At 35.5% G+C, this 12,017-nt stretch overlaps 1 protein-coding gene across 3 annotated transcripts; it reads left to right on the top strand.

The window, feature by feature from the left end:
• Nucleotides 1-2,760: 2,760 nt before the first annotated feature.
• Nucleotides 2,761-12,017, top strand: srsf3a (serine and arginine rich splicing factor 3a). 3 transcript variants are annotated; one of them, XM_051896534.1, is made up of 7 exons: nucleotides 2,761-2,824; nucleotides 6,512-6,557; nucleotides 6,689-6,899; nucleotides 7,623-7,757; nucleotides 11,248-11,286; nucleotides 11,467-11,553; nucleotides 11,646-12,017. In XM_051896534.1, the coding sequence occupies exons 2-7, from the start codon at nucleotides 6,551-6,553 to the stop codon at nucleotides 11,671-11,673; spliced, it is 507 nt and encodes a 168-aa protein (XP_051752494.1). In that variant the 5' UTR covers nucleotides 2,761-2,824; nucleotides 6,512-6,550; the 3' UTR covers nucleotides 11,674-12,017. The 3 variants fall into 3 exon arrangements, with proteins under 3 accessions (XP_051752494.1, XP_051752493.1, XP_051752492.1); XM_051896533.1 differs by having other exon boundaries at nucleotides 2,811-2,997; XM_051896532.1 differs by lacking the exon at nucleotides 2,761-2,824 and adding an exon at nucleotides 5,799-6,038.

Genomic DNA, 12,017 nt, shown 5'->3' with positions numbered 1-12,017 from the left:
CCTCAAAAGCCTCTCTAGACTGGAACTGTAACAAAATGTTCCCGATTCATTCACCAGAGCAACAAGAGGTGTCAGCAGGAACACAATAGGTGGCATACGTGATTGTCTGCATTTAAAGGGATTGATTTCCCTTTTCAAGCCTGATTTTTTTACACAATAATTTTAGATGGATAGTTAATCCAGGAACATGGTGTGAGTGACAGAATGGGCTCTGTTTAAGAGGTTCAAGTTATTTAAGATTCTCTGCAGATATATCAGGGATATATGATAATCCAGAGAAATGCTCTTTACCTCATTTATTTGATTGATTTGTAATACTGAAATATTTAGGATATATATATTTTCAAATGTGCCAAAAATGTAATGAATTAAAATCACAGATCTCTAATATAATGTCAGCAGGCCTGCAGCTTTTCCAGGATTATCTAGGCAGTACATTAAAGTACTCAAACATGGAAAAGAGAAGAACAAAATGCTGCCTCGGTTTGGTATCTTAGCAGCAGGGATCTGCGACAGCTTATAATGTGAAACTGCTCAGTACGGATGGTACAAGAAAACAAGTGGGGGGCATTCAAGGATAAGGATTCAGACCAATATGTCACACTGCCAACAAGGTCCAAGTGGGGACACTTCATGTAAACTTGTTTGACCTTTTTTTCCTGTTCGTGTTCAGTGATCATATTCCAGTCTAGCAGATCAAAACCACTCTGTTAATTTTAATTCATCATCAACATTTTTTCTGACATGAAAATTAAATGTAAAAAAACACTTGTGGTTATGTTTTCAATTTACAGACATTTGTTGATAAAGAAATGACATTCTTGACTAATGTGATGATTCCATTGTGGTTTCATTACATCAAAAGATCTTTTAAATGAACATAGTTTGTAAATTTATGAATCTCAACGTTTTCAGTGTGGACCATGAACCCACACTGTAAGCCCATACAAGTTGATTGAACTTAAAAACTTGTTGCCCTAAAAAAGTTAATTTTGTATTGCTGAACAAACAAGACATATCAAGTTCTTTACATTGGAAAGTGTTAGTTTACTTGAACTAAAATATCCTGTTACAATAACTAAAATTTACCAGTTTAGGTAACTCAAAATATTAAATTGCACTAAACTAACTTTTATTTGATTTAATTTGATTGAGTTAAATTAAATAACTTGATTATCTTTGCAGAATTATTATTTTTAAGTTACACAGTTAACAAGGACAAAAATACTTACAAAAAGGATTTGCAGTTTCTTATATATCATATTTCATACAGGAAAAGTTAGTTCAGTCATATATTTTATAGTGTTATGAACAGTTTTGCTGACAACAGGGTTATAAATTATTATATATGTGCCTCATATACTCAAGCAATATTTTAGGTAGAGGTTTAGATTTATCAAGAACATCTGTGGCTTGTGGTTTATTAACCACTAATTGCTGGCCAATCACAACCTATCACTGAATTCCTGGTCTCTTTGCATTAACTAGATTTAAATTTTTAGCATAGTTGAAAGATTGGAGATAAACAATAAAATAAAATATGCATACTATCATATCCTATTTGTTATGTGCGTCACACACTGGCTTGACTTTATAATCTAGATTCAAATAGGATTGATGCAGATGAACAATGATATCACATTTAATAAACATCAGGAAAATAAAAACACCAGCACAAAACATTAACACAAGACAAAGAATAGAAGATAACTCAAGGTATAAATACATAGGATGATGAGGAACAGGTGAGACAATGAATCAATGAATAACTAAGGCAACCAAGGAAACAGGAACTAAACACACAGGAACTGAACACAGGAGATAAGACAAAAAAGTATCAAAATAAAAGTTCATGAACACAAACACCGGGAATCATGACATTGTTAGATTTAAATTAGCTACTAAATAATTAGTGTGTCAAATAAAACAAAGTACAAAATATGGTTTAATATCAGAGACCTCCACAATTTATTTTAAGTGGTAGTATGTCCAAAACATACTGTTCAACATACACAAACGTAGGTACAAAAATCCATCATCTGCAGAGAACATACTTTTAGTATTTATATATCAAATATGTAAAGTGACAGGTTTTAGGGTATTGGTTTCAGTTCAATTAATTTAACATATGGTGTGTTCTAGGGCCTTACATCATGCTTTAAACTAAAAAAAAAATATATATATATATATATATATATATAATTTTCTTTTTTGAATATTTAAATAGGCCTGCAATTAAACGGGCATACTTTTTGGTTAGACTCTGACTTTTAATTGAGCATCCCATACTTTCATAGTACAATTTCTATGTACTTTTAACAATCCTTGCTGAAAGGACACAGTGTAGCCTATTATTACACCACACTGATTCAGATGTGTAGAGAGAATATCAATAATCTGCATTGTGATACAAAACACTCAAGAGGTCCCATGATTAAATGGCAAATGTATAAATATAAACCAAAACACAATTGAAAGTTTGTTCAAATAATTCCTATTTTGTATATCTACAAGATTATACATTTTTAGCAGTTATAAGCATGAGGCTAAGCAATGATATAGGCTATAAATGTTAACATTAAACAACATAATTTTCATATATTGGGGATTGTTCATGGAAACGATTGAAAGAACTGCATGCAATAAGGAGCATCACCTTGCGCCAAATAATGTCGATTTTTTGGTTACAGTCAAGAGAATAATCCTGTCCGTTTTTCCACTGGATTCTCAGATCAATAGGTCCGCGCGTCAAGAACTAAATGTTCTAGTTCACAGTGGCACGTGCGGTAGAGGCTCTGTTGACTGACTCATCGGCGCAACGGAGGTAAGAAGTGGTACTGAACTTGACAAACCTGGTCTTTCTCACAGCACACGCGTCGTCTGTTTTTAGCCTGCAATTTAATTACATTTAATATAAACGTCTAAGAAGTGGAATTAACATGGCATGTGTCACTGTCTTTATTCGCCTGAACGCATGGACCTGCTCATAAGCGAGAGGTAATAGTCTATTCGAACCTTAACCTTCTATGTACCGGCATTCTATAGCTAAAGGAACTGGCAAAAACAGGAAATTGTTGTAAAACTTAGAAATATGTTGTAACCTATTTCATTAAGAGGTTGCAATAAAGAACTGAAAATATGTAACTAGATTTGCATATTCTGACGGAAGTAATTGCAAGCTTTAAAAGAGGTAGCCTATAGTTTTATGCAAGCTTGTGTTTTTTTTCCCCCCACTTTGGTTCTATGTAAATTAAAAGATGCGGCTTTTGCCGTTGTCATGACAACGTGTCTTTTCTTCTGCAGAGTGAGTCTAGGTGACTATTAAAGAGCCCAACAGTAGGGTCCAGGAAGTAAAAATCCCATTAATTTTCAACTTTTCAATAAACCTTTTGAGACAGACCTACCATAAACTCAAAGATAAGGCATTGATTTATCTTTCTGTAGAAGCCACACATAAAAAAATGTTTAATTGCCAAATACCCGGTCAAGAACTGTACTACCCATAATTCTGAAGACTGATCCACCAATCAGAGAAGTCCTTGTTACTATGGAAATACAAATGTAATTATTGGCAAAGGAGCTAAACAGTGACCACCTTCTCCCATAATGCATTGCAAATCTGGATGACACTCTCAAACTATACTGCAGTACATACTGCCTCCTTGTTTTAAAAAAATTGTAAGGTTAAACAGGAATTATTTGACAGAATTTTAGACAGTAGCATGCTATTTATCAAATTGCATGTGAGTGATGTCTAGATCTTTAAAAGAAATAGTTATTTTGCTTTTAATTAAAGTTTGTTACATTTCTAGAAATTACTCAAAATACATATTTGGAAGGTCAAGTCAGCGTGTTGCATTGCGGGATGCAGTATTCTACACTGTGTGCTCTGTTGTATTGCGCATTTTGGTAGTTGTAGTAGGTCATCTGGGTATTTCATGAATCTAAAAGTGCTGCATACTGTGCAAAGTATACTATACATAAAATAGAATGATTGTGAAAGTATGCTCTTCTGAACATAGACCGTAACCTCCATCTAAAAAAACCTGCCCTCAAACGTAATGTCAGAAAACCAAATGACTGGCCGGCAGAATGTACCTCAATGTCGTCTGGCTAAGTGATATCAGACGGTCATTGTTTTTCACAGAGGCAGGTGTGACATCTCAGGACCCCTTTTTCAGTGATCTGTCAGGTAGGGACAGCACTAATAATGGGAAAAATACTCCTGGGAACCAATACGACTGAAAAAGTTGGCACTTACTGTTTCGCACTGTATAAGGCTATATGTACAGTATATAAGCAAGGCAGATGAAAAAAATTCAATCAAAATTGTGAACAGTCTATCAGTGTAAGTTAATGTTAAATTTTAAATTTAATCTTAAATCTGTTTAAAAGTTTTCAAAAACACTTACAAAAGCCAACTTTGTACCTCTTATGTCTTATCTCATGCATGTTTATATTTCAGACTAGACTGGTATTATGAAGTTTAACAGATATTGTAAAATGGAAAGTTCTTTTTTTGGCGACAAACTGTAAATACTCTTTTTCTTTTTTCTTTTTCAAACAAATGCTTCCACTGAAATGTATAGAAGTATTCTCTAAATGTAAGATGTATTAACTTTGGATTAAATGTAGCTATTAAAAATATGCTTTCCATTAAATCTAGTATCAATGTCATTTCATTGTGTGTGAGTCTAAGTAAATTATCAACATTTAATCAAAGCCAAACAAAAAGTGTGTGTGTGCTTCAGTCTGTATGTATATCTTTTTTTATGGAGAGTGAGAGGGAGGGTTCATGAGAGGCTAACCAGTCATCAGGAAGCAAAACAGAACAGAATGTGCAGTACTAATCTGGGCGGAAAAAAAACATTCTGTGCCGTGTGTGGTAACAGACAAATTCACATTGTCTTGCATACAAATACACATGGAATATAAGAATGAGGGAAATATATAGGCCTATTAGATTCTCAAAGGGATACTCTTTTTGTTTAGACATGACTTAAGTATACAGCAATGAATATAAATGACAAAACCCCAGAAGAGTTGGAGTATGAAAAGGGTGAGGTAGATGTAAACATACATGCATACGTACTGACCTGCCTAGTGAGACAAAAATAAAGGCAGGCAGCGTAATGCTCTTTATTTGAATACGAGGCAGCTGTGTTACATAACTCACCCGGTGTTTACTTAATCCGTAACAAAGGCTGAACTATTGCCCCCAAGATTTAGCCTAAATGAGTTGTTGAAGATTTGACACCCGTATGAGCCCTTATTTTGCTAATCAAAAGGGTCATAATATCTTTTGCACAGATATTACAGCTCATATCACCAAAGAAACATATGAAATAATAATAATTTATTTTTGTGGTTATAGCATATATATATATATATATATATATATATATATATATATATATATATATGGCTGTCAAATCGATAAATTGTGATTAATCAATATATACAAACAACATTTACAAACTTTTATGTTAGATGCAATTAATCTTGATTAATCAATCTGACAGCGCTAATATATGTACATATAAAACAATACAGAAAATATATAAATAAACAGTAGGTATATATACATACACTAATGTATTTATGAATAAAAATATATAAATAATTAGTTATTGTTATCAACTAATAAAAACAATGTTGAGTATTCTGCTGAGTAGAGCTGAGAAGGGAGGGTTCATTCATTATACAAGGGAAGAAAAGGTACGGTGTGCTATTTATAACTGTGCTGGACCTATTCGTCAACATTTATCTTTTAGACACTGCTATGTAGCCTTAAGATATTGTTGTCTCAGTTCTGTGATGGCTGTTTAAAGAGCAGAAACGTAGCGAACTTCCGATATTTTTTTTTTAGGTGTGAGAGCTTTTCTTTTGACATCCGTGTTGTTGAAGAAAACCGGAAGTGCTCTATATGTAGATCTGCTCGCGAGGGCCTGCGGTTACTATTAGCGCGTTAGCAACGAGGTGTTTAGCGGCAGTGGCGCGTTTTCGATTTCGCTAACGCAAGCAAAGCAAATTTACCGGTAAGAAAACGAAACCTCAATTATTGACTTACTTGGAATAAAAGTATTATGTGCGTATAACTTATAATGCAGTCGGATTTTGTTCATTTAAATCAGTTTTATATGCTGTTATTTCGTTAATGTCGTGTCTAGGCCTGGAAACGCTCGTGTTAGCCTTTTAGCTTGGTACACGAATTTAACAAATCTACTTGCTTTAAATTGAATTAGACTTTGAATGATAAAACACTGGCTCCCTTCAAACAGTTTTATTATCGTTTGCATTTTTCCTATAAAGCTGCCTTTAATTAGCTCCTTTGAGTGGTCCAGTGTTGCATGCTAATGTTTTCATTGTTTCCAAATGGTACAGCATCTTTAGTTACCTTTTTTTTTATTGTGCTACATATTTGCACCTTTTAAAAGTAACAGCTGATGCTTGTATCATCCAGTTTTATTGCGTATTCATTGTATCGGCGCTAATATCTTATTTCTTGCAGTTTTTTAGGTGTGGAGTTAAGTTTGGGATTGGCGAAGACATGGGAGGTACGTCTTTATTACATTTATTTAACATCTACACCAGCTATGATACATTTTAATGTTCTTGAAAAGGTGGCATAAACAAACTAATACTGAACGATAAAAAATACTTAACTAAACTGTTTTTCCCTCCATAGATCCTTCCCTAAGCCGTGACTGTCCACTGGATTGTAAGGTCTATGTTGGTAATTTGGGCAACAGTGGTAACAAAACTGAGTTGGAGAGAGCATTTGGCTATTATGGTCCACTGAGGAGCGTATGGGTGGCCAGAAATCCTCCCGGCTTTGCTTTCGTGGAGTTTGAGGACCCCAGAGATGCGGCTGATGCTGTGAGGGAGCTTGACGGAAGGTAAGAATACCTATTTAAATTCAGTAAGGAAGTCCTCTAAAACAGCCATTGTCCTGCAGATAAGATTATCCTGATTAAAGGGATGGTTCACCAAAAAATGAAATTAGGAATTTAATTAGGATAATCTAATCTGCAGGACTTTTATCACTTACTTGCCCTCATGTTGTTCCACATGAACACAAAAGAAGAGATTTTTAAATCTTGTGGTGTTGAACACAAAAGAAGAGATTTTCAAAGAATGTTGGTAATCAAACAGTTGATGGTAGCCATTGACTTCCAAAGTAGGGAAAAATTCTATTGAAGTCAATGGCTACCGTCAACTGTCTGATTACCAACATTCTTCAAAATATCTTTTGTGTTCAACAGAAAAAAGAAACTCATACAGGTTTGGAACAACATAAAGGTGAGTAAATGATGATGAAAGGGTTATAGAATTGTATCTCGTGTGTTTGATGAAATCTGTATATAGAATCTGTATATTGAAAAATGTATATAGATGTATCAGGGCAATCATTAACTAAAGCTAAAACCATATTCATTACTTGTTGAAATAAAATTAAACATATATACATATACAAAAATATACACATAAAAATAGAATCTAATTAAAATTAAATCTAATTAAATCTATTTATTGCTTTTTCTCACTGGTTGGACTGCATGGTCTTGAAATGGCATGCTCTGTCCGCAGAGTATTTTTGTAACTCTGTTTGTCTTCTTCAGAACACTCTGTGGTTGTCGAGTGCGAGTTGAAATGTCCAGTGGGGAAAAACGGTCAAGGTATCGAGGACCACCCCCTTCTTGGAATCGCCGGCCACGTGACGATTATAGACGCCGCAGTCCACCCCCTAGACGCCGGTACTGTTTTTTTTTTGTTGTTGTTGTTGTTTTTTTGTTTTTTTTCTCTTCTGTTCTCAAACGAGGCTAGAAGTCTTGATCGCCTTGAGCTGAACTCTGACTAAACCCATTCACATCAAGCGTAGTTATGGGCAGACTGATGAGCATAGGTGTGGAGACTGACAAAACTGGCATATTTTCATAAATTTGGCAGAGCTGTTTGAAACCTCCCCCTTGCTCTGCTTGCCCTGATCAGTTTTCAACAGTTGTATTGGTTAACCAATGCTTCGTCCCCCCTTACTGATGTCCTTTATTCTAAATGACTGCATTGAGTGATCAGGGATATTCATTAACTTAAGCTGTAGTCACGGATTCCCTGGGGTTTTTCCCTATTAATACGAATTTCCATATTTTCAATGCTTAAAAATATATATTTTTTTTTTTTGTGGCTGGTTACATTATGATGATTGAAACCCCGAAATAGCCTTAAACAATTACTAAATAAACTGCAAAATATCCACCATCTGCGGGACACCCTTAGCATGTTAACACTCTCAGTTCAAAGTGCCAAACGCAAGTAAAAATCGACGTTGAAATGGTGTTACTTGGCAATTGCCTGGTAACTTTTTTTGACAATGCATGGATGTAAAAGTGTGATTAATGCGATCCTCATCTCAATTATATAAATGCGCTGCGCGTTTCAGAGTAAAGCACAGCACTGTTTGTTTTCAGTTTCGATTCACAGTAAATGTTTTTTGAGTCACTTATAATTTGCATTTGGGAAGGCAACAAAGAGGAGCGTTAAGGTTTCCCTGCGTTTTTTCTCCAAAATAAAAGCTCAATGGTTTAACGTTTGAAAGCAAAGAAATTAGGACCATAAATGTTAGTATTGTAATTTTACTGTTGTTCTGTAAATTAAAAATAAAATGATTATTGATGATGATGATGATGATGATAATAATAATAATAATAATAATAATAATATATTACGATTATTAAATTTTTTTATTTTATTTTACAGTACAATAGTATGTACATTGCAATAGTAAGAAATTACTTCATTAATTTGGTAAAATATTTTTTTTTTTAATAATAATTGCTGGGGGGTGTCAGGGCCCGGTTGCCATGAAAGCCCTTAAGTTAAGAAAACCCAAAGTTATAAGGTCAAGGGTATTCTTAGTGAAACATTGGTTGCAAGAAAAGAAACATTAAGGCTGTCATAAAGTATTTTCCCTTAATTACTTAACTGTTCCCTTAAGTTCTGCTATGCGTTGCAACAAAGTTCTTTTGTGACCATTTCACCTTTACTTGTGTTAATTGAGGAGGAAGTACCGATGTGCATTTTTAGCAATTGAAAAGCCTGTTGAAACAGTGTATTGTCAAAAAAATGGATGAGCAACAACGTTTTCATCATTTCCACTATGCACTTCAATTAATTTGGCCTCTTATGCCAGGCTTTCGTCTAGTGTGCAAAAGTGACTGATTATAGCGGCAGGCTTGGGTGGTTTATCTCCCTCTTCTAAAAGAATAGCTTTTTCGTCCTTGGTCCAGTTTGATTTAGATTTCTTGTTTCCATTACTGTAAAGCCAGTTAGCACACAGGACTATGCGCTGAGCCGTGCTGTGGCTAGGACACCAAAAACCACATGTACTTTCTGTACTTTCGTGCTTAAAATCAGTAAATCTAATCACTATACAGGCAAAGTGGCATTGATTGCATGAGTACAATAACAAGTTGGACAAAAATATAATTTTGAACGTCCTCCGGTGTCGTAGCTGGACAACACTAGTGTGTGTACACTCATAGAAACAGTGTGCGAATTTAGGATGCTCTGTGTCCTCTGTCCGACCCCCTTTAATGAATTTCATAACACAAATATTGTAGTTGTAATTATAGCTGTATAGTTTAGTAAATATTGAACATGTCTAAAAGTCAGTGGTCCGTTGTTTTGTTTGTTGTTGGAGATTTTGTAACTATAGCAACCACTTCTCCATTGCCGAGTTTTGCCAGAAACTATCAAAAAATGCTTAGTTTAAACACTTAGGTAAGGGTGATGGTTAAAGCCCAAGTATACTTCGGCCCTCCACATTCCGCAGCGGTCTGTGTGACGTAATTTTTGTCATCAGGAGGGTTCGTGGACATCAACACACACTGTCTGCGTGCAGACAAATTTGTGTCAGTGCGGATGGTGCGTGTACAACAGCGCATGTGTGAGTGACTTAGTTGCTTGAAAATAAAGTCCACTAGATAGTGAGCATGTGCCTTTCCGCACTCACGGCCACAGGAGTATATTTTGAAAGGTTTGCGCACTCAACTGTGGATGAGATGGAGCAGAATGCAGAAAATGAAGTATACCCAGGCCTTAATACATTTGTTGCAACGCTCTTTTTAAAAAAAAAATAATAATAATTATCTGAGGCAAGAGATTTTTTTTTTTTTTTTTTTTTTTTTTTTTATAAATCTCTTGCCTCAGATAATTTTTTTTTTTTTTTTTTCCCCTCCCCCCTGAGAGATTCCCCCTTTAATTCAAACCACTTAAGAGGTTTCATGCAGCCGGGCCCAGGTTGTCGTTCTTTTGTCTTTAGCTGATCACTTGCCTGATTTCCAAAGAATCTTCATTGTTTGGGTTTTATGTCATTTTACTATTCATATTAATGAAGCTGACCACCCCACCCCCCCCTTTCAGAGACATCACCACGCCTCTACTCATCTACCTCTGAGTCAGTCAACTAGCCCTCTTTCAACATCATGTGACCAGCGTACACCAATCAGCTCACATGATCCAAGCATGGCCACCAGCCCATTGGTTCCTGAGCATGCCTCTCTCAGGCTCCTTCACCTCCTCCAACGTTAACCTGATCGGCAAAACCAACCACGCCACACTTACAACCAATCAACGGGTCTTATGCCCCTCCCCAAATGTCTACATGACAACATATCCTCAGCAGTCCTCATCTAACTGACATCTTCAGCCACCTACTGTATAGCTGTTAACATCTAGCAACCATCTGGCAAAATCTCCCCGCAAATTACGCCCTCCTGACCAGCACTCAGCTTCACTGCATCATAACTAGCTTGTTGAAAACAAAATAGTAAGTTAATGCCTTTTCCTCCCGCTTAATGACAATGAGTTTTGTTTGTTTGGTGGTTTTGAGGTATGACCTTTTTTGTGATGGTAACGTGTATTTTACAATATCCAAAGAGAGGTTTTTTTTCTCCCCTTCAAAACAGTACATTTATATCCATCTGTTTCAGTAGTTTTCATACTGAAACCTTTTTGATCAGTGCACAAAGGTTTGGAAAATGAAAGGCTGATCTGGAACTGCCACTTCTGATAGATAGTTGATTTAAAAATTGATTCACCCATAATGGGTTTCATAAAAACTTCACTAAAGGCAGTTTAGTATCTATTCTGAAAAAACTATTGTCATTGCGTGGCGCTTCATATATCATTAATATTTTTGACCATATTGACCCCTGACTTCTCAGTGTTTCTTGCATCTACATCTAGGTCTCCCAGGAGGCAGAGCTTTAGCCGAAGTCGGAGCAGGTGAGCTGCTTAAATGTTTTCATAATCCTATGATTGACATCACCATAACCGGTTTCCCTGACATCCTTTTTATTTATGGCTATTCTATGGATATAGCTCTGTAACTTTGCCCTCCATCTTATGTCTCATTTCTACAATTCCTTAGCAATGTGGTAACTATGATTTACTTGGCTTTTATAGGTCCCTTTCCAGAGAGAGGAGAAGAGAGAGGTCTTTGTCTAATGATAGAAACTATAAACCTTCAAGGTCTTTCTCAAGATCACGCAGGTATGTTTACACTTATGAGTAGATGTGTAATGGCATAGCTGGAGTATTTACAGTTATGCTCATGTAATTTGTCCTATTTCTTTTCTTTTCAGTCGTTCACGATCCAATGGTCGGAAGTGAGAGTTGTTCAAGTCCAGCCTTGTCAGAGAAAGCATGTCTGTGTGTGTTCGTCCACAACAGACTAGGATGATGGGAAAAGATGGATTTTTTTTTTTTTTTTTTTTGCCCCTAAAGTCTTTTTAAAATGTATTTCCCCATAGCATTCTGAGTATCATTTTTTACTTAAGATATCTGTGCAGAAATGGGTAGCAATGGGTTTATCCTGCCTAAATGCCTGGAATGTAATTTTATGCTCTTTGGGCAGTGAAAATTTCTGAATGGAGTATCTCATGTGTGGTGATCATTTGAAACCAATTTTGTATGCTTTTTTGTTTGTACTTCCATTAAAAAAAAGTTCCTTATGA

The sequence above is a fragment of the Ctenopharyngodon idella genome, chromosome 6, assembly GCF_019924925.1.
Source record: "Ctenopharyngodon idella isolate HZGC_01 chromosome 6, HZGC01, whole genome shotgun sequence".
NCBI classification, from domain to species: domain Eukaryota; kingdom Metazoa; phylum Chordata; class Actinopteri; order Cypriniformes; family Xenocyprididae; genus Ctenopharyngodon; species Ctenopharyngodon idella.
This window is presented reverse-complemented; position numbering and strand designations above follow the sequence as displayed.